Raw genomic sequence first — 23820 nt, 5'->3', positions numbered from 1 at the left:
ATCGTGAGGCTTTCCATCAGTGCTCTTCAGCTCTTTTCCAGCTCAGGAAATTCATGGTAAGGTCTATATATGACACTTTTGAGCTTACCTCTAGAGCAACAGCTATATCTGTAGCCATGCGCCGTTTGGCTTGGCTCAGAGTCTCTGAGCTTGATGTTAATCATCAAGACCGGTTGGCTAATGCCCCATGTTTAGGGGATGAGCTGTTCGGAGATTCTATGGACTCAACGACCCAGAAGCTCTCGGCTCATGAAACCCGCTGGGATACCCTTCTTAAGACCAAGAAGAAACCTCCACCTTCACGACCATTCAGACAGCAAACGGCCTATCAGCGGCGTTTTGTGGCTCGCCCCTTGCAGCCTTCCACTCAGCAACCTAGGAGGCAGCGTCAACAGCAGCGGCAAACACCTAGACCTCAGCAGCAACAACCAGCTAAGCAGCCTCCTCCACAAAAATCGACTCAGCCCTTTTGACTTGATCCTCGAGGGCATAGCCAGCGTTCAACCTTCTCCTCTCCTCCCTCAACCGATAGGAGGACGTCTGTTTTTCTTTCTCAGCCGATGGGAAGTTATCACTTCGGACCAGTGGGTCCTCAACATCATCCGCCACGGCTACTCTCTCAACTTTCACACCCTTCCGGGCCAAAGTCTACCAAAAGAGTCTGCTTTGCACACTCCTCAATCTGCCCTCCTTTGTCAGGAGGTTCAGTCCCTCCTGCTTCTGAACGCCATAGAGGAAGTTCCTCTGGACCAAAGAGGGCAAGGATTCTACTCCCGGTATTTTCTAGTCCCCAAGAAAACAGGAGACCTCAGACCAATTCTAGATCTGCGAGATCTCAACAAATGTTTGGTCAAAGAAAAATTCAAGATGCTATCTCTAGCTACGCTTTATCCTCTCCTCGATCACAACGACTGGCTATGCTCTCTTGATCTCAAAGAGGCCTACACTCACATTCCAATTCATCCGGCCTCCAGACAGTACCTTCGCTTCATGATCAATCACTGTCATTACCAATACAGAGTGCTCCCCTTCGGTCTTGCCTCCTCTCCAAGAGTGTTCACCAAATGTCTGGTAGTGGTGGCAGCATTTCTGCGCTCCCACCACCTTCAGGTTTTTCCCTACCTGGACGATTGGTTAATCAAGGCCATTTCATCTCAGACTGTTCTTCTGGCCACCAACCAGACCATCTTTTTTCTGCAACTCCTGGGGTTCGAAATCAATATACCCAAGTCTCACCTTCTTCCTACGCGGAGACTTCAATTCATTGGAGCGGTACTGGACACGGTCCAGATGAGAGCCTTCTTGCCGGACAACCGTCTTCACAACCTCCAATCGCTCTGTCAGCAGGTGCTGTCCCAGCACTCCATTTCGGCAAAGCAGATGATGATTCTCTTGGGTCACATGGCCTCCACAGTTCATGTCACACCCCTGGCACGGCTTCACCTGCGCACTCCCCAATGGACCCTGGCTCTCCAGTGGTCTCAAGCGACAGACTCTTGCTCACGACACATATCTGTGACATCGTCTCTTCGTCAGTCTCTGCAATGGTGGTTGATATCCTCAAATCTCTCCAGGGGCCTTCTGTTCCATCTGCCTCCTCATCATCTGGTCATCACCACCGACGCCTCCCCTTATGCATGGGGAGCCCATCTGAACGAGTTCCAAACTCAGGGCCTTTGGACTCCTCAGGAAAAGAAGCATCACATCAATTTCCTGGAACTCAGGGCAATGTTCTATGCCCTCAAGGCCTTCCAACACCTTCTATTTCCTCAAGTCCTTCTAATTTGCACAGACAACCAAGTGGCCATGTACTACATCAACAAGCAAGGGGGAACGGGCTCTCGCCTCTTATGCCAGGAAGCCCAGAGAATCTGGTCTTGGGCATCCTCGCGCCGCTTATTCCTGAAAGCGATTTATATTCAAGGAGAACAGAACTTCCTAGCGGACAAGCTCAGCAGAGTTCTCCAACCCCACGAATGGACTCTCGACCCATCGACTCTACAGTCCATCTTTGCACAATGGGGCACTCCTCAGGTGGACCTTTTTGCAGCTCCTCACAATCATCAGTTGCCCCAATTCTGCTCCAGACTTTACTCTCCTCACCGTCTGGCAGCAGATGCATTTCTTCTGGATTGGTCCAATCTGTTCCTTTATGCTTTCCCTCCTCTGCCTCTCATGCTTCGGACCTTGTTCAAACTAAAGAGGGAACGGGCCACCATGATCCTGATTGCTCCACGGTGGCCCAGACAACATTGGTTCTCCCTTCTACTTCAACTCAGTTCCAGGGATCCATTTCTACTTCCACTGTTTCCATCTCTGCTTACACAGGATCAGGAAACCCTCCTCCATCCCAACCTGCAGTCTCTACACCTGACAGCTTGGTATCTCTCGGGCTGACTTCAACTGATCTTTTGCTATCTCAGCCTGTTCGCTCCATCCTGGACGCCTCCAGGGAACCAGCCACTCTACAATGTTACCATCAAAAGTGGACGAGGTTTTCTTCTTGGTGTCTCCTACATCATCATGACCCCAAGTCTCTTGCAGTGGAACCTCTATTGGATTATCTGCTTTCTCTGTCTACTTCTGGTCTTAAGTCTACTTCCATCAGAGTTCATCTCAGTGCCATTACGGCCTTTCATGAGCCGGTCCAGGGGAAACTCCTTTCAGCTCATCCCCTGGTCTCCAGATTCATGCGAGGTCTTTTCAATCTGAAACCACCTCTCAAAGCACCTCCGGTGATCTGGGATCTGAACGTGGTTCTCTCCGCCTTGATGAAGCCTCCATTCGAACCCTTGGCTACTACCTCTTTCAAGTTTCTCACTTGGAAGGTACTTTTTCTTATTGCTCTCACCTCTGCCAGGAGGGTCAGTGAGCTCCATGCACTAGTTTCTGATCCACCTTTCACTGTCTTTCATCACGACAAGGTGGTTCTACGTACACATCCAAAGTTTCTCCCTAAGGTTGTTTCTGAGTTCCATCTCAACCAATCTATTGTTCTACCTGTTTTTTTCCCTAAACCTCACTCCCATTCCGGGGAACAGGCTCTTCATACTTTGGACTGTAAGCGGGCTTTAGCTTACTATTTAGACCGTACTAAGCCCCACAGATCATCTCCCCAACTTTTTCTGTCCTTTGATCCGAATAAATTGGGACGTCCTGTTTCTAAGCGTACGCTATCTAATTGGCTTGCTGCGTGCATTTCATTCTGCTATGCTCAGTCCGGACTGACACTGGAAGGTTCTGTCACGGCACATAGAATTAGAGCTATGGCAGCATCTGTAGCTTTCCTCCGTTCCACATCCATTGAGGAAATCTGCAAAGCTGCTACGTGGTCCTCAGTCCATACTTTTACATCTCATTATTGTCTGGATGCTTTCTCCAGACGGGATGGACATTTCGGCCAATCTGTTTTACAAAATTTGTTTTCCTAATGGCCAACCTTCCCTCCATCCCTCTTTTTGTTAGCTTGGAGGTCACCCATCAGTCAAGAATATGCTGCCTGCTTGTCCTGGGATAAAGCACAGTTACTTACCGTAACAGGTGTTATCCAGGGACAGCAGGCAGATATTCTTGCGTCCCACCCACCTCCCCGGGTTGGCTTCTTAGCTGGCTTATCTTAACTGAGGGACCGCGCGTCGGGGTCGGGCGGGAAGGCACTCGCGCATGCGCGGTGCGGTCTCTAGAACTTTCCAAGTTCTTAGAGTGCAATCACTCTAAAAGTGTCCGTACCGGGGCTCCGTCGGTGCCGTCACCCATCAGTCAAGAATATCTGCCTGCTGTCCCTGGATAACACCTGTTACGGTAAGTAACTGTGCTTTAGATTCAGTGCAATCACCGAACTGGGGTTAACACAGGGACCATCATTGACTTCACTGTCCCTGACCCGATCACAATGTATAAACAGCCCAGTAAAAGATAAAAAATAAAAATTGTGTGTTTCACTTATCTGAATTTGCTGGATTTACTGGATTTGTTGAATTTGCTGGATTTACTGGATTTGCTGAGTGGCTGGGTAGATATGAACTTCGGCAACCTCAGCGGTGTTAAAGTGCTGTGCGTAAATTAGTGCATAAATAAGTGCTAAAAATAACACATATAATCCCTGGCCCCCCCGACTCGAGTTTCGGCTCTTCATCAGGAGGGGACTCTGTTAAAATCAAAAAACTTTATTAAAAACTTAATATAAATTTAAATAAATAATACTGAATCCTATGTTTACTAGTATCCTTTACCCGTAAGGCATTATACTATTACAATTACTAACTATCAATTTCAAACCTGTAAATGGCGTTCTAAACCGGGACGGCACCGGAAAGGGGACAATCTGAAAATCCACGTTGAGAAAGTTCCCCATATATATCCCATGATACCTCTCTAATCACTGACTTCCCGGAAATGACATCAAACACAGAATACCTGACTCTATATATTTAACCACTCTATGTCCAAATTTAACCCGTATGGGCTTAGTGTATTCCAGTTGAAAATAAATCGTTCTTTTTGGATTAGAATTTTTGTTATATCACCTGTATATTGTCTAATCTATAATAGAACCGTATACTTCAGAGATTCTGCTGGGTGAGACTCATCCAACCACTCAACTACCAAAGGGGCGGAGACTCTGCCCCTACGGATATTACTGAGATGTTCTGTTATCCGTATTTTAATTTTCCTGCTAGTTTGGCCAATGTATATTTTGCCACAAGGGCATAATACACAATATACGACCCCTGTGGAGTCACAATTTGTACCTGTAGATAACTCATATTTCTTCCCGCTTGAAGCGGGGATATCTACAAAAGGTTGATCCAGCACATACAACTGACAATTCCCATATGGTTGATGGGGAGGTAATCTCCCAATCCTATGGTCCATTTTCCTTCATTTTAATTTTTCTCCCAGATTTTGTGCTCGGGAGAATGCAAATTTTGGTTTATCTATCAGCGGCGGATAATATTGTACTATGGGACAATGTTTTTAAATAATCTTTTTAATGGCATTGCTGTTGTTGGTATATGGCATCACACAAACTACATTATGATCATTATTATTTTCCACTGGGTGCATGAGCCACACACGATGACAATTTTTAGTCCGTTTCCATTCTCTTTTTACAATTCTACCTGGGTAACCCCAGTCCAAAAACTTATGATACATCAACCTAGCCTGTTTGTCAAAGTCTGCCCCCTCCAAGCAAATTTTTCTCAAACGAAGAAATTGACCTATAGGAATACTGTTCCTAAGGGCTCGGGGATGGAAGCTTTGATACTGAAGTAGAGCATTACGATCCGATGGTTTTTTGTGTAGACTGGTGGTAATAACATTGTCCCATTTGTAAAGATTTATATCCAAAAAAGATATTTGATGTTTGTCTAATTTAAACGTGAATCTAATGTTAGGGTCTTTTTGATTAATTTCTTCCATAAATACATTTAACTCTGTTATGCCACCAGTCCACACAAAAAACACATCGTCGATAAACCTTTTCCAACAGGTGACAAATGGGAAGTGGCTGGATCTGTACACGAAGGTTTCCTCAAATTCTGTCATGTAAAGGCAAGCTAACGTGGGGGCTACAGTGGCCCCTATAGCAACACCCTTAGTTTGTAAATATAATGTTTCCTCAAATTTAAAATAATTATTAGTTATAACTATTTCGGCTAATTGATTCAACATGCACTTTTTTGAACTCGAAATATTAAGCTTAGATGACTGTGTATTAACCACCGATATAGCTGCGATTTGAGGAACATTCGTGTACAGTGCCACCACGTCTGCTGTGACCAATATAGAATCATCCTGTAATGTTTGTTGAGATAATTGCTCTATAATATGTAAAAAATGAGTCGAGTCTTTAATATATGAACTTGCCTGCGGCACAAATTGTTTAAAAAAACCGTCAATATATTTGGATAAAGGTTCCAAAACTGACCCTATGCCTACGACAATGGGACAGCCCGGCGGGTTTGTGCACGACTTATGTATTTTGGGAATAAAATAAATCTCAGGAACCCGGGGGAACTCATTGTTAAGAAAGCACAATTCTTTAAGAGATATTGTATCCTCATCTTAAATTATTTGATCATATATATAAAGTATAGTATTGTAAACTTGTTATTCTACTTTCATCTCTAAAGATATGTATGTCCTGTTTTTCTTAAATTTGACAATAGATGACAAGAAGTTATTGTTGTGTTAATTCTAAATATTTTAATAAACATTTTTGGGTTGTATTTTAGATGTTCCTTCTGGAGAACAAGAAAAGCTTTTTATTCAAAAGCTACGTCAGTGCTGCGTCCTCTTTGATTTTGTTTCGGATCCACTAAGTGACCTAAAGTGGAAAGAAGTAAAAAGAGCTGCTTTAAGTGAAATGGTAGAATATATCACGCATAACCGCAATGTTATCACAGAGCCTATTTACCCAGAAGTAGTACATATGGTAAGTAATCATTTTTGAAAAGTCTAGAAATATTTTCAAATCCTTTTATTTCATCATAGTTTTGTGCTTATCTATTCTTATTTCCTCTACCTAATCTAATTTTTTAATATATATTTTAAATCTGTCCCTTCCCAGAGGTGCATTATTTGATTCTTCCTTCCTATATAAAGATCTACTTGCCAAATTTTAATTTGCCTCTTTGTCTTCATATGGAGCATGTATAGAGTGATCCAGACATTCAGACTAGCCAAACATATTCTAATCTACCCAAAATCATTCTATAGAACCCAGAAAAGTATCCTGACTTAGCAGGAGCTATTTCTTACATTCCAAAGCATAGGGTCGCTAGGATATAGACTTAATAGAGCAGGTCAGTAGAGTTAAGGGGGCCAGTAGACTTAAAAGGGGGTCAATGGTATGGGCAGACTTGATGGGCTGTAGCCCTTATCTGCCGTCATCTTTCTATGTTTCTGTGTTTCTATTGATTTATTTACAACTGTTTATATTCATTGAAAGTTACAACATGCTCAGCAGATTACATTAATCCAACATTAATGCAACACAACTAACATAAATCAAAATGGTTAATGATATAAAGACAAGAAAAAACTTCCCAGAGAAAAATATTAAGAGTGATAACCACAAAAGGTACAATACTGGGGCAATGCAAGGCTCAAGGCAAAATACTAATGCAAAATAGTGAGCCTTGCCTGGCATATGAAATTAAAGGAAGTCTCAGTTAACCAGACATCCAGAGACAGTCTGTACCTTTTAGATCAGGAGTAAACAACTGGTTCTCAAGTGTCACATGCCAGTCAAAGTTTTGGATATCTACTGTGAATATTCATTGAGATGTATTTGCATACAGTGGAGGCAGTGCACACATTTGTTCTCTTATTTATTGTTGATATCCTGAAAACATGCTTGCAGCATTCAATGACTGAAGCTTCCAATATCTGCTCTAGCTCTAAAAGCAAGGAGATTTCCTTGGCTTGTAATGCCGAGGATGCTTCAGGAATAAAATCTGAAGTGAAGCTTATACCAGTTTAATTTCCCTACTCATCTTTCAGGCCATACACTGGACCTTGTTATCTTAAATCTTCCTCCTCACCAGGTTCTCTTCACATCTGGATTCATAGTCTGACCACTTACTTCAAAGTTTTCATTTACAGATCTTTTGTTTCTTCTTTTTTATATCAATAAATGTTTATTGAAAATATTTTGTTGGTTTCCATCATTACCAGATAATAAGGCACATTAATAAGGAAAAATACAAAGTACAGTGGAACATTAGTTTACGAGCATAATTCGTTCCAGTATCTTGCTCGTAAACCAATTTACTCGTATATCAAAGCGTTTCCCCATAGGAAGTAAGGGAAACTCGCTTGATTCATTCCCCCACCCCCGAGGCCATCGGCGCTGCTCCACCTTACCCCCCACCCCCGAGGCCACCAGCCCTGCTCCACACCCCCATGATCCGGCATCCCCCCCCCCGCGCTCTGGTACCTCCCCCCACTCGCGTCATCCTTCCCCCCACTGCGATCCGGCATCCCCCACTCACCCACCCACCCAAACACAATCTCTTACCCCGATCTGGCACCAGCACCAACACACAGGACATGCCGGTGCCCAAAGATCCTCCCTCTTGCTTGGGCTTGGCCTTGAGCATGTAGAGTTGCCCATTTCAGCACATAGAATCTATTTGCCGCATCTTTCTAATTTAGTACTATAGTACAGTTCTGATAAGTAGTTTGTGAATCACCTAGGTCGGTGGTTCTCAAACCTGTCCTGGGGGATTCCCAACCTTTCAGGTTTTCAGGATATCAACAACGAATATTCATAACAGAGATTTGCATGCACTGCCTCCACTGCATGCAAATCTCTCTCTCATGATCTCTCCATTTACCTATGGAGTTCCTGGTTCAGCATTCTGTACTAATGTGCCAGCCTTAAAGCTCCTGGTTGATTAATAACATTAGATTGCAGTCTGTTGACTGGGATGTTTATCAGGTGGAGTTTTGCTCAGGTCATCTTCTGCTTCAAGCCTTCTGCCTTCATTTTTATGGAAGAGCCCTGAGGGCGTTTTCTTTTAATGGCCTTATTGCAGTGTCATTTAAGTCGTCAAAGAAGGAGATATGAGAAGCATATCGTTCTATTTGTAGTGTTCATTGCCAGAATATAAAAATTGTAACAGAATTCTGGTTTGGCACTCCTGTTTAGGAGGCAATAGTCTTTCTATTCTCCTGCCTCGTGAAAGCCACGATCAGAAATGGCTGGCACAGCAGTCTACAGCAGCCATTTTTGATTGTGGCTTTCATGGGGCAGGAACGTAGGAAGATCGCTTCTGTCCCACTTCACCGCTAGACCACCAGGGCTTTAAGGTAAGGTGTGGATGGGTCCATGAGGTGGGAGGAGATGAGTTTTGACACCCCTCACTTACCAACCAAATCATAAGAATGGAGCTCGATCGTTAAGTGAGAAGTAGCTGTATACATCAGCATTTAGTTGAAATGAACAATCTAGTTCATACTAACAATATACTTTTGAAGATCTCTTTTTAATTGTGCCACAACATTTCAAAATTTGAAAGGAGTGTGTGGTTTTAGTTTTATTTATTTTGTGTACTTTTAGTTTGCAGTAAATATGTTTCGGACGTTACCCCCATCATCCAATCCAACAGGAGCTGAATTTGATCCAGAGGAAGATGAACCAACACTAGAGGCTGCTTGGCCTCATCTACAGGTAAAGTTAGTTTATTTTTTTGAAAAAGTAATTCTAATAAAATTTTAATTAAAAAAAATACTTCATTGCTTCAGTCTGTGAAGTCAGCTATTTTAGGATTCATTGTGTTACCTGATGAATTTCATCTTATTGAACACATTTTCACAAATGCAGTAAGTACCTGCTACAGCTCAAGAAACAGAAAACTAATCAGAAAGCAGTTGTAGCTGAGCATTTTCAGAAGATTTTGTGAACAGTGAGTGGCCTCTAACTTTGGTTAGTTTCACCATTTGGCCCTCTGTTGCCCTTTTTTCTTCTAACCCTTCTCTGTTCTTTGTATATCTTCTTCTAAATCTTTCTGTTCCATAGAAATGATTCCCTGTCACATCAGTTGGTGTCAACATGTTTTCTCATATATCAATAAAATATCATCCTAGATGGCTGGTTATCTTCTCAAATATGGAATGTATAAAAGCTGTGCATTCTTCCTGCCTCTTATCTGTATCCTTTGTTCCCTCTTTTTGTCTCCTATCCTAGATAACACTTCTTTCTGTTTATCACTCCTCCTTTCAGCTTGTCTTCTCATTTTGTCTTTGGCTTGTAAGCATTAAATGATCATCTTAGCCTACTGTACTCGGTTTTATATCATTATTTTGCCCAAATTCTGTAGTCTGTGGGCTCAATTCACCCAAAATCACAACATTTCTGGCAAAAAAAAGTATTTTTCTTAATTTCATAAATAAAAATAGCAGTGGGGAGGGGAGAGCTAGACTAATGATCTTTTTGAGCAGAGGAGTTATATCACTTGACGTGTTATCCATGAGTTGCCGTCCACCATGGTGATCAGGATTTACCCTGGAGGTGATGTCATGTTGGGGTCTGCTTAGCTCTTCAAAATATCTGCCCCTGCCATGATATGAGGCTGTAGGTGAATAGTTGTAGGCGTATGCCTAAAAGAGAAAAGCTCCTTTGGCGTTGAAGTCCAGTTGGAGCCCTGGTAAGCCTGAGTGGAGACTCTGGCGGAACCTGATTGTGAACTGGATGTGGTGAGTGTCTCTCATTTATGGTTTAGGCAAACACGCAAGACAGGTTTAATAACCACTAGACTAGTGGGTAGGCCTCTACTAATAATTGTTTGTCTCGGCTATGTTCTTTCTCAGGATAAACTGTGAATAAAGTAGAAGAGGCTGAGCTGGATACATGATCAGTCTTTGAAGTCTTTAACTACTATTTTTTTAAATTTATTTTAAAATTTATTTTTCTCCTGAAACCTAGGCAAGTTACAGTATAACATACATAAAGCCAATCTCCATATACATAACAGACATTCCATACTCTTTATAAACATAATTCTAACCATTATGATTTAACAAAGTGTTCAAATAATGAAAGCTTGCACAAACAATAGGGTTTTATGTAATCTTCAGAAATTATTTATATTGTTTCATAAGTGTAGAGTACCTGGCAACCCATTCTAAACTTTTGCGGTAGCCACTGAAAAGGCTGACTGACTTGTGGCTTGTGGTTTCATAATGCACAGTATCTGTCATCAGCTGCAAAGCTGTTTCAGATCTCAATTTCCTCCCAAGTACATATGCAACAAAATACCAAGCTGCTTGACCATACAATACCCGATGTACCATCATTGAAACTTTATGTTGCACCCTCCATTGTTCAGGCAACCAATACAGTTGTTTTAACACTGGAGTCATTGAAGCAAATCTGTTTTTTCCTTTCAGCACTCTTGTGAAGGGGAAGGTTTTATTGAAAAATAAATTGGTTAAAAAGTCTCTGTGTTTGTAGCTGTTGAAAAAATATTTTATAGAGATTTAGGTGTTTTATTTAACCCTTCACTTTTCTGTTATTTCTGGAGCCTTTTGTTTCTGGCTCTACTAAAAAGCTCAAAGGTGGAGGACACTGAGAAGAATTAGATCTGTACCCTTTTTTGGAGACACGTTTAGAGGAGGAATATAAAGAGGCTATAGAAATCACCCAGGGGGAGCTACCAAGACAGGAAGGACCTGGTCAGCAATGAAGAAGAGAATTATCTGTATGGCAAAGAAGTAAATTTATTTAAAGAAGTCATTGGTATTTTATTGTGATATAACCATGTTTCAATAAATGCCTGCATCAAGGGGGTACCTTATATTTATAACTAAACACACACGACTGCACATGTGGTAAAAACCATTTAAAATGACACGAGTGATTAAGGAGTGAGGTGATTAAATTTGCAGATGACACTAAACTGTTCAAAGTTGTTAAAACGCATGCAGACTATGAAAAATTGCAGGCAGACCTTAGGAAATTGGAAGATGGAACGTAAATGGCAGATGAAGTTTAATATGGAATAATGCAAAGTGATGCACATTGGGAAGAATAACCCAAATCACAGTTACGAGATGCTAGGGTCTACCTTGAGAGTCAGTGCCCAAAAAAAGATCTGAGTATCATTATAGACAATATGCTGAAACCTTCTGCCCAATGTACGGTGGTGGCGGCCAAAAAGCAAACAAGAAGCTAAGAATTATTAGAAAAAGGATGGTAAACAAGACTAAGAATGTTATGCCCTTGTATTGTTTAATGGTATGACTTCACCTCGAGTATTGCATCCAGTTCTGGTTGCCTTATCTCAAAGATATAGTTGAACTAGAAAAGGTTCAAAGAAGCATGACCAAGATGGTAAAGGGGATGGAAAAACTAAAGAGATTAGGGCTCTTTAGCTTGGAAAAGAGATGACTGAGGGGAGATATGATTGAAGTCTACAAAATCCTGAGTGGTGTAGAATTTTTATTTTTTTACTCCCATCAAAAATTACAGAGACTAGGGAACACTTGATGAAGTTACAGGGAGATACTTTTAAAATTAATAAGAGGAAATATTTTTTCGTTCAGAGAATAGTTAAGCTCTGGAACGCATTGCGGTTAATATAGTTGGTTTTAAAAGAGGTTTAGATAATTTGCTGGAGAAAAAGTCCATAGTCTTATTGAGACAGACATAGGAGAAGCCACTGCTTGCTCTGGATTGGTTGCATAGAATGCTCCTACTATTTGGGTTTTTGCTAGGTACAGTGGTACCTTGGTTTCGAGCATAATTCGTTCCAGAAGCATGTTCGCAATCCAAAGTACTCGTATAGCAAAGCAACTTTCCCCATAGGCCATAATGGCAACTCGGATGATTCGTTCCACCCGACCCCCAAGCCAACACCTGACCCGACCCCTGAGCTGACATCCGAACCAACCCCCAAGCTGACACCCAACCCGATCCTGGGAACTGGCAGTATTGCTCACCCCGAGGCCACCGGCGCTGCTTCCTCCCTTCGCAATCGCCTCCTCCCCCCCTACTGACCGGCCCTGTCCTTATCCATGCACCGCCGATGTTAGAAAGTGCCTGCCGCTGGTTTTCTGATGGGCTGCTGCTGGGCCTTGAGCATCTGCGCATGCTCAAAGCCTTCTGGATCTCACCCTCTCCGAGATTCTCATTGGACAGCCGAGGAAAGAAAGAAAGATAGACAGACAGAGAGAGAGAGAGAGAGAGACAGAAAGAAAGACAGACAGACAGCGGCCAGAGAGAGAGAGAGAGAGAGAGAAAGAAAGACAGACAGACAGCGGCCAAAGAGAGAGAGAGAGACAGAAAGAAAGACAGACAGACAGCGGCCAGAGAGAGAGAGAGAGAGAGAAAGAAAGGCAGACAGCGGCCAAAGAGAGAGAGTGACAGAAAAAAAGAAAGAAAGCGGCCAAGGAGAGAGAGAGAAAGAAAGAAAGACACACACGCATCTATTCTAGCACCCGTTAATGTAACGGGCTTAAAGACTAGTATCTTTATACAGTCAAACCTCGGTTTGCGAGTAACCCGGTTTGCAAGTGTTTTGCAAGACGAGCAAAACATTCTCACAAAACTTGTCTCGCAAACTGAGTGTTGACTCGATTTGCGAGCACCCCCCCCCCTAGAATCAGCACTCCCCACCCGAACAACTTGAAACTTACCCCCCGTCTGGCATCGGCATGCAGCCCACAGGACATGCCGGTGCCGCTTGAAGAACTTTCTGCCTCTGCTGGGCCTTGAGCATGCATCTGCACATGCTCAAGGCCTTCTAATTCTCCCTCTCATCAAAATTCTCTGGTGGAAACAAAGTACCTGTAACCTCAACAGGAGCAGTATTCAACTTTAGGAAATTCTCGGAGATCCGCTGCTTCAATTCCTCCAGGTGCTTCGATGACTGCCTTGGCTTCTCTGCCCCCCCCCTCCCCCCGTAGAGTCGACCACCGCACTCTGCGGGGCGTTTCCTCCTCTAATGCCCCAGGGCAACTCAGAGGACTCCGCTCCTCCGGAGATGTACCCTTGAGAGAGAGCGACGATCCCTCAGCCTACGTGCCTCTCACAGCCGAAGAAAACTCTGGATCATTGGCATGAGAACTGCGCTCGAGAAAAGCGTCCATCGGGCCCACTAACACCACAGATTCCTCCAGGAAAACCCGGGGTTTAGACTTCCTCTTTACCATCGAAACGGTAAGAAAAAGTTACTTCCCAGCTAGTCTGTGGCATCTCAGCTCAAGCAACCAGCCGCCATCTTTGGTTAAGCTCCACCTTCTCCATCTTGTTTGTTTTTTTGACTGCCGCTTCACATTGGGCGAAAGGTTTCATCGTATTGTCTACAATGACACCCACATCTTTTTCTTGGTTGCTAACCCTATAGTGAGCTGCACTTAGCAGTGGCATCATCCTGCAGTCTGTCAGAAGGGAGAACTAATTCGCCTTGCCGTACCCCACCAAGGTCTGGTTGAAGCATGCTAACAAAAATTTAATGTGTAACTTTTCAGATTAATCGTGTTGTTATGGAGCAACTTCCACAGTAGAGCGAAGGAGCATTCTGTGGAGATAGCGGGGATAAAGAAGTGGTAAATAATACTAATCATCGATATGGACATATTGTGACATTCACAACTAGTAGTCATCAGAACATAAAAATAGCCTTACTGGGTCAGACCAATGGTCCATAATGCCCAGTAGCCCGTTCTCATGGTGGCCAATCCAGGCCAATAGTACCTGGCCAAAACCCAAAGAGTACAACATTCCATGCTACCGACCCAGGACAAGCAATGGCTTCCCCCATGTCTTTCTCAATAACAGACTATGGACTTTTCCTCCAGGAAATTGTCCAAACCTTTTTAAAACCAGCTACGCTATCCGCTCTTACCACAACCTCTGACAATGCGTTCCAGAGCTTAACTTTTCTGGTTGGGTGCCTGTCATTAAAACAAGAAGAGCCCCTAAACATGATCATACCACAGTAATGGTGCACAGTTAGGTCAATATGTCTGATTTACAACTTAAGATGCAGGTCTTACAACTTATTGTGTGGTCCATTTGAATAGGCAGGAATAATGCCATGGACAGTGGGCAAAGTGCACTGTAAGTTCATTTCAAGGTGACAGTAATCAAATACCAAACTTGTATGACTGGGGCTTGATGAGGTGTCAGAATTGGAATGTAAACAGTACTGCCATCAGGTTTCCTGTGGAGTTGTTACAAGATAGCTATCATAATGACTTGTCAGGTGTTCATCAGGGGAACAAATGTTATCCAAGGACCAGCAGGCAGCATATTCTCACACATGGGTGACATCATTCAAGGAGCCTTGGCATGGACAGTCAAAAAGTGTACTGTCACTTTAAAACTTTAAGTCCGCCTGTACTGCGCGCGCACCGGTGCCTTCCCACCTGGCATTGGTTCGTGAGTCCATCAGTTCTCAGTTGTCTGTGGAGCTGAGAATCTGTTTCTTGGAGTTTCTTTAACGCATCAAACTTGTGTTTTTATGCATTCCTGTTTCTTTTTTCAATCCATTTAGGCATATTTTTCTAGATCTTTTTCATTCGTTTGGTATAAACCTTTTCCATTTTTATTGAATTTCTTTTTTGGGCCTTCAGATTCTTGTTGGCCTGATTTCCAGCTAGGAATGTTGACACTTTTGGATTCCTATTTATATTCGATCTCCCTGGACCTTAGAGTCCTTTGATTTCACTTTGGTGTTTTTTTCCTTTAATGTCCAAGGCTCCTAACAGCTTCAAGTTGTGCCTTTCTGCCACAGGATCATTTTAGGTACAGACCCACACAACTGGTGTGTCCAGTATCTTGGTCCTGAACACCAAGACTAAGGTGACCATACGTCCTGTTTTGAACGGGACAATCCTGTTTTCGGATCCCCTGTCCCGTTGTCCCCACACACAGCTTCGGGGTGCCAAAATGTCCTGATGTGAAGAAAGACTGCACATATTCGATTGTTCCCCTCGACCCTGAAGAAAAACCTTGTTTGAAACATGCATGTCGGGAGAGGTGGCATTGATGAACGTTTGAGAGCTAACCTCGAAGCTAAGTAATAAGATTAAATTAGAAAAAAAATTAAATTAGAAGAAAAAGATATTAAGTAAGGAAGTGAAGTGAACTAAAATGAAATACAATGAAGAAATATTTATGGAGTTATGAAATTAAGAATAAGTATGAAACTAAATGAATTTTAGAGTTTTGAGTAAATAAACAATAAAGTGGACTGATGAAGACAAGAGATTGCTGGGCATTACTCATGATCCAGTTGATATCCGAAGGTCCATACAAATGAAAAAATGAAGAATTAATATATATACATAAACATATAATGAAGTGTATGTTAATATCAGACCAATAATCTCTTTACAGTGTATATGGTGCTGCAATATGTAAATAGGCACCATAGAGCTTTATTAGATTAGAGATTTAAAAGAGTACAGAGAATAGTTAGTGATTCAGCATCGTCTCAAGCATCTTTGTCATTGCATTCCAAGCATTAACACTCTGAGACCAGTTCACTATCAATGTAATTGGTGTCTTCTCTGAGGAGTTCTTTGACATCGAGGTGACCAACATCTCGACACCCAGTGTAGTATGCACCTGTTGTACCCTTGTTAACATTGGTACCAGTGCCATCTCTGCAGGATCAGCTCAGAGAGCAGTTGCAGAAAGAGCTATCTGGGATACTGCATTTGCAATTGATGCAAATGCTTGCTTTACATCCAGTCTCGGCCCAGTCCAAGAAACATCCAAAGACTATATTGAGAGACTATTCTCGAACACAAAAGCGTCGAAGGCCTAGAGTCAGGAAACATACCTCATCTTCCTGAGAGCACACCTCCTTATCACTTTTTCGATGCTCACCCAATTGTCCATCTCGGCATTCACCTCGATATTCTCTAAGACCTGACATTGAGGACTTATCCCATTTGTCTGGAAGACAGATGCCAGACTATGGGGGAGCGGAGGGAAGAAGATGGGTGCCAGACCAATTGGGGGGGGGGGTGAAGGGAGAAGCACAGTAACAGAGCAAATGGAAGATGCAGGGAGAAGACACACAGTGGATGGAAGGAATTGAATGAAAAGATGAGAAAAGCAGAAACCAGACAACAAAAGGTAGAAAAAAAATTCTATTTATTTTCTTTCTTTATTTTTTGCTTTAGGATAAAGTAGTATATTAGTTGTGTTGATAAAAATTTAAAAACAAAGCCCTGCCAGCTGAACATCTCTCTCTAGTTCAGCAGCCAGAACTTTGATTTATAAGGAAGGAATAAGCTAAATATTGCAGTACTGAGGCTTATATGGATGCTGCGGGGACGGTGACGGTGACGGGGCAGTGAATGGGATGGTAGTGACGGGGACGGGGCGGTGAAAGGGATGACAGTGATGAGGCGGTGAAGGGAATGGTGGTGACGGGGCGGTGAAGGAGATGGTGTGCCAGGGACGGGGCAGTGACGGGGACAGATTTTATCCCCGTGTCATTCTCTACAGCCAAGTTGAGGACCAATGTTCCAATAGAAGTAGGTCCTGCGTCATACTGTCGGGCAGTAGGGTAGGAGGTAATTTTGAGTGGGTAGCATGGTAGCAGGTTGAACAGGATGGCTAGAGATCAGGCTAAAAAGATCAGGCTAGAAACCAGGCTAGAACACAAAAGCAGGGGGACCTTATAAATGCAGGTTACACAAGATGACTAGAATACAAGGAATCAGGGTGCAAGTGGCAAAGTCACAATGTTACAAAGTTGCAAGGTTACGATGGAGTTGTGTGAGTAGAGACAGGCAGTTGAGTCTGTGTTTGGGAGTTCGATTGGGGCGCAGCTCATGATTGTTGCTTCTGTGTCTTGTGTGAGTCTGTTGATGTCTGTTATCTGTGGTAATGGGAGTAGATAGCAGGAAATATGAGGCTGGGAAAGGAGTGAGATGGGAAATGGGAGAGCTAGGGACTGAGAGGAGATGGAGAATTGAGAGGTAGCTAAAAATTTAAAAAGAAGGGTGAGAAAGAGGGCAAGATTTGAGTGGACAGAGGCAATAAAGAAAAGAAAAAAATTAAGAATCTGAAAGGGAAAAATCAATATGTTGGAGAAAGGCATGAGGAGGGAATGGAAAAAGAAGAGGAAAAAAAATTGACAGCAGACACTGGAAAGATAATTAGTAGAAGATAGACAAAAATCAGAGAAACTGGGACCAAAATGATGGAAAAACAAAATATCCAGATGACAAGGTAGAAAAAATTGTTTTATTTTGAATTTATTAACTGGAATATGTTAGCTTTGGGATATGTGCATCACAGTTATTTTTGTATTGTATTTAGGGGAGGGACTGGAGCCCAAAATTATGTTGCATAGTTTGGCATCATCAGCGAACAATGTTTAAGCCCTTGAGTCAGGTCCCCTACGAATATGTTGAATAGGATCGGGCCCAAGATCGAGCCCTGCAGCATTCCACTGGTCACCTCTGAAGTTTTGGAGAGGGTACCGTTTACCACCACCCTCTGAAGTCTACCGCTTAGCCAGTCATTGACCCATGCAGTTAATGTCTCTCCTAATCCCATCGATTTCATCTTGTTCAATAACCTGCGGTGTGGGACGCTATCAAAAGCTTTACTGAAGTCCAAGTACACGACATCTAGGGACTCCCCCATTACCAGCTTTCTTGTTACCCAGTCGAAGAAGCTAATTAGATTGGATTGGCAGGACCTTCCCTTGGTGAATCCTTGTTGGTGGGGATCTCATAGATTCTCCTCGTCCAAGATCGTATCTATTTTATGTTTAATTAGTTTTTCCATGAGTTTACTCACTATGGATGTGAGACTCACCGGTCTGTAATTTGCAGCCTCTGTCCTGCAGCCCTTTTTGTGGAGTGGGATGACGTTGGCTGTCTTTCAGTCCAGAGGGACTCTTCCCGTACTCAGGGAAAGATTGAAGAGTACGGATAACAGTCCTGCCAGAACATCACACAACTCTCTAAGCACCCTGGGGTGTAGATTGTCCGGTCCCATGGCTTTGTTCACTTTGAGTCTTGATAGTTCACAGTAGACGCTGCCGGGTGTAAACTTGAAATTCTAAAACGGGTCTTCCGAGCTTTCCCTTGTCTGCAACTGTGGACCGGACCCCGGTGCCTCGCAGGTAAGACTGAGCAGAAGTATTCATTTAGTAGTTCGGCTTTATCGGAATCCGATTCTACATAATTCCCGTCTGGTTTCCTAAGGCGTACTATCCCATCTGTGTTTCTTTTTCTATTACTAATATACCTGAAGAAGGATTTATCCCCAAAATTATTGGATGGGCACCAAAGTATAATATACAAATACTTGATCTAGTGGGGATTCCCAAGCCCTACCAGGATCCTTTTCTGAAGACATCTTCCTCCAGTCCAGCAACCAGAAATCTCCAAGCTTTGCAGCTAATGGCAATATCCTCAAGCTGCCACTGTTTTCATGCATGCATGAAAGACAAGTGGGGTCAGGGAGGAGGGAAGGCAGCAATATTGCTGCCAACTGCAGAACTTGAAAAGTTGGAGGGGGAGGAGGTTGCTGTCAGTTGGTGAGGCTTGGGGATCCCTACCATCTACAGCAAGGGAGATGTTCATTTTGAGGGAGCCTAAGCTCAAAGTAGGAGGCCCAGCCTCCTCTCATGGTTATGCCACTGATTGTGTTTGGAAAGTTTAACTTTTTGTGGTTTCCAATTCAGTTTTGGCATTCACATTTCTATTTCTAATTTGTGATCAATTGTTCTGTATATGGTGAAGGTCTGCCTGTTTTATGTGTGAAGAAGTAATTTAAAGGTGGGTGGGGAAAATGGGAGACGCGCAGGTAGAAGAGGGGCCCCCTCCTCAATTTCTGCCTTGGGCCCCAGTCCTGGGAGGAAGGGATTGGAAGCTGCTACCCAGGGGGATAATAGAGAGGAAAAATTGTTGGACATGAACTGCAGAAAAGGAAGGGAAAATGCAACAGAGAGGTAGAAAGGAGTAAGAGGGAGAAATCCTGTATATGGTGGAGGGGAGGGAGACATGCATGGAGAAGAGAGAGGGAGAAATGTTGGACATAGGGTGGAGGGCAGGGAAAAGATGGTGCATGGGGAGAGAGAAAGAAATGTTGCACATGATGATGGAGGGGAGGAAGGGAGAAATGTTGCATGGAGGAGAACAGAAAGGATTGGCCCAGGGCAGAGAAAGAGAGAGGAGGGTGTTAGACGGTGGGATATAAACAGAAATGTTGGATAATGCAGTGGAAGGGGAAGATGGATGGTGAGCATGGAGAAAGAAGAAAAAGCCAAATGGGCAGGAGACCCTGGTGAGTGAGTTAACAAACGGAAACCAGAGCCTGGGACTAACATGATTTAAATAATAAAAAGACCAGACAACAAAAGGTAGAAAAAATGTTCTATTTTGTGATTACACTATGTCAGATTTGAAACGTATATCCTGCCAGAGCTGATGTTAGACAGAAAGTGTGAGCTAGGACCTAAAGAGAGGAAAAGTCTTTTTTGTTTGTTTGTTTACATCACAGCACTGGCATGGGGTTGGAGAGAGGTGGTATGAAATGTTATATTGTAACATTGTGAATGTTAAACTGTAACCCGTTCTGAGCTGTATCGGGAGGACGGGCTATAAAAATAAATTAATTAAAATTACTAAAAATATTTTTTTATATTGGGGGGAGGGGGTGGTGTTAAAAATGATTGGCCCTGGGTGTCACATACCCTAGGTATGCCACTGAGTTGTGGGATTTTGGCAGAGCCCTGATTCAAACTGCATTTGGGAGTGACTCTGGAGTTTCAGTGTCAACTGTGGTGGGTCACACCTACCAATCAGTGATTTGAGGGTTCCATGTTTCTTTAATGGTAAGGGGTATGACAAACAACCGGATTCTGTAGGACAGGATGCCACTTTAGTACTACTTCACTCATCAGTGTGCGTTTGTTTGGCTTCTTACCATATAGATGTGCCATCATTTTCTTCTGTGTAATCTCTCTTCATTTTCTGTTTCCCACCCTTTACACATTGAAGATATGCTCCATTGCATCATTTTAAAAAATGTTATTTTAATATCAATTTGTATTGTGTTTTACTTTTATAATATATTTATTCAATATTCTAAGTCATAAAGTAACACTGAGTACCCTCCTACAATATATTTTTAATGCATCAGTGCTATACTGCCTGATGATTAATAAAATATTTCTTTGTGCAACTGTAAAATGTGTATATTTCTCTCTTGTGGTTTCCTAAGCAAAATAATATTGTAACCTATTTGGATTGGCAGAGTAGCATGTAAGGAGTTTTAAGATCTTACCTCTCTCTACTAATGTTTGTGTAAATGGTAAATATAAGTAGAAATTAACTGTTTTTTATGATTTTATTTCAGCTTGTTTATGAATTCTTCTTAAGATTTTTAGAATCACCAGATTTCCAACCTAATGTAGCTAAGAAATATATTGATCAAAAGTTTGTTTTGCAGGTAAGAAACTGTGTGTCAAATCATAATTTGTCTACTGAAATTTATAATTTTCTATTAATCTTTTAAACTTAAGTATATTTCTGTCTTCCACAGCTTTTAGAGCTCTTTGACAGCGAGGATCCTCGAGAGAGAGATTTTCTTAAAACTACACTTCACAGAATCTATGGAAAATTTTTAGGCCTACGAGCTTACATCAGGAAACAAATAAATAATATATTTTATAGGTATGTCAGTATTCTTTGATATGTTTGGACTTTATGCAACCTGCACTAATTTTGTAAAGTCTTATGAAACTGTCAAAGCTGATAGGTTCCTGGTATGTGATAAAGTAAAAAAAAGATAATATAAGCTACTTGAAATGAAACTTGATTGTTGCAGACATTGCCATATTGAACTCCATTTTTGTTGCATCATTTCTTAAGCTCACCTCATTTGTTTCCATAAAAAAGTTTAAAAAGCAATGGAGAGTTATAGACCATGCTAAACAATGCATATGTTAAACTGTCTATAAAAAGTTGGCTCAGAATGGTGCAATAAACTTGGTTTTATGTATGCCTTTTGCCTAATCTTCTCTCATGTTTATCTGCCATTCTCAGTTTATGAAGGTCTACCCTGTCAGAGATTTTTAGAATGATTATATCTCTTAACTGTCTTGTCTTTCTCCTACTTTAAATATCTTGGCTTATCATATCGGTTGTTATTCTTGGACAAGCAGGCAACATATCCTTACATGTGGGTGATGTCATCCACGGATCCCGGTACGGATAGTGCTAAAAGTGTATAAACATTTTAAGAAGCTTCAAGACTGCCCACACCATGCACGCTCGAGTGCCTACCTGCCCAATGTCAGCTCACAGTTCCTCAGTTGTTCGTTTTCCGCAGAGCAACAACCATGCTTTCCCATCAACATTTTCTTAGCCTTTTCAGCTCGTTTTCTTTTATTAACTAGTGTTTTATTTCTTTGTTCTTATTTTTGACTATAGTATTTTTTTTTTTTGTCAAATTTTCGCCACTCAAAACTCTTCAGTTGGGCTTTCGGGCTGGTTTCCCTCTGGGAATTTTTTCTTTGTTTTCAGTAACTCGGTGTTTGCAACCATTGCAATTTTTTATCTCACCACTGAGATTTTTCCTCATGTCAAGGCCTTCTGGCAGATTCAAGAAGTGCGCTTGTTGCTAATAGCCCATATCGATTACTGATCCGCACAACTGGTGCATTCAGTGTCTGGAGCCGGAGCATCAAGTAGACTCTTGCATCTGCTATTCTACTTTACAAAAATGCTCTCGTAAGGCTCGATGCATCCAGCAAGACTCCAGTGACAAATCAATGCCATCAGTACCAACACTACCGGCATCAACACTTCCCTCGTCATTGGACTCTGTTCCTGCATTGTGTAAGCCTGCTTAGAAGCCGTCCTCATCTCAACCAGCGTCTCAGGCATCTTCAGCATAGAGTCCCTTGATGAAAGCCAAGTAGCATTGCCATCATCGATTTCCTTCGGTGCAGGCTGTGTATCCTTTAGATTGTGTTTCCTCATCAAGGTCCCACCCCTCAGCACCCTGCTGCACTGATGGTACTGGCTGTTGAGCTAATGGTACTGGTGCAGTCCTTCCAGGACTAACTGAAGGCCCCAGGGTACCGGACCTCACTCTCCCAAGTAAACCTACTTCTTGAAGGATATTGAGATCCCGCGGTACTGATCCTCTATCTTCTAGAAAATCCAAGAGAGCATCGCATGGTACTGGTTCTCATTCACCTAGACATAAGTCAAGATCTACACATTCTTGAAGTTGAACTTCTTCTCCATCTTCATCTGACTGATACCGACATTATCGTAGGAGTTATTCTCGATGTTCTTATTGTCATCATACTCAATGCCAAAAAGCATTCATCTCCATCTTATAGAGAGTCTCCTGGAGTTTGGGACGTGGATTCAGATCTCTGTCCATACTGATAATCTTGAACCCATGTTGTCTGCTCCATAGTTGTATAGCATCCCATCAGATCCATCTCCTCCACTATCCAGGCACAGATCATCACCTGAGGGATTATCTTTCACCAAGTTTGTTAGGCAGATGGGGAAAGCTTTGCCTGTTAAGTTAGAGTTGGACATTGAACCAAGAGAGAGGTCCTTGAGGTGTTGGATTTCGATGAGCCTCCTAAAGAGTTCCTCAAACTGTCTCTTCATTCTTTACTAAAGGAAGCTATGTTTAGAAACTGGGAAACTCCTCTCTCACTTCCCATAGCTCCAAGAAAAATTGAATATACAGAGTATAGTCGTGTCTGGTTTTTGATAAGCCCCAATTACAAAACCAATCTTTGCTGAATAAATCCACTTTTAAAAAATCCTCCAGCACAAGAGTCTATGCAAGTGCACAATTAAGACAGGAAGGCTACACCATGGATAAGTTCAGGTGCTGCCTTTACCAGAATTCTATATTGACCAGCAAAGTTTGCAGCTATAATTTTTTTAATGTCAATCTATCTTAAACAACTCATAAAGAGACTGACTGATTTTGAATACTATATTCCATCTGATAGGCTTCCAGAGTTTCAAGAAACTATTTAGTCTCCTTCAGACTAGAAAATTCATGGCTATATCAGCTTTTGATGCATTTGATGTGACATGTAGAGCATCAGCTATGTTTATTGCCATGAGACATGTCTCATGGCTTCGAGTCTCTGACCTTGACTTCAACATTCAGGATCATTTAGACAGTATTCCTTGTTTCAAGTTTATTAAAAACATTTTTATAACACTTAATCAAATTTCTAAACAGTGTACACTTTTAGCACTGTCTGTACTGGGCTCCGTGGATGATGCCACCCACATGTGAAAATACCTGCCTGCTGTCCCCAGATAACATCTGTTAAGGTAAGT

General features: G+C 42.3%; 1 protein-coding gene across 2 annotated transcripts in view; it reads left to right on the top strand.

Moving 5' to 3' along the window:
- Positions 1–23820, top strand: part of PPP2R5C (protein phosphatase 2 regulatory subunit B'gamma) — a 322861-nt gene that overhangs the window by 143757 nt on the left and 155284 nt on the right. For both annotated transcript variants that reach the window (XM_033953398.1, XM_033953399.1), the window contains 4 exons: positions 6240–6439; positions 9071–9181; positions 20849–20941; positions 21035–21165. In XM_033953398.1, coding sequence (XP_033809289.1) covers positions 6240–6439; positions 9071–9181; positions 20849–20941; positions 21035–21165 — 535 coding nt within the window. The remainder of the gene's footprint in view (positions 1–6239; positions 6440–9070; positions 9182–20848; positions 20942–21034; positions 21166–23820) is intronic.

Source organism: Geotrypetes seraphini, chromosome 7, assembly GCF_902459505.1.
Source record: "Geotrypetes seraphini chromosome 7, aGeoSer1.1, whole genome shotgun sequence".
In the NCBI taxonomy this organism is placed as follows: domain Eukaryota; kingdom Metazoa; phylum Chordata; class Amphibia; order Gymnophiona; family Dermophiidae; genus Geotrypetes; species Geotrypetes seraphini.
The sequence above is the reverse complement of the archived record's forward strand: the minus strand, read 5'-3'. Positions and strand labels throughout refer to the sequence as shown.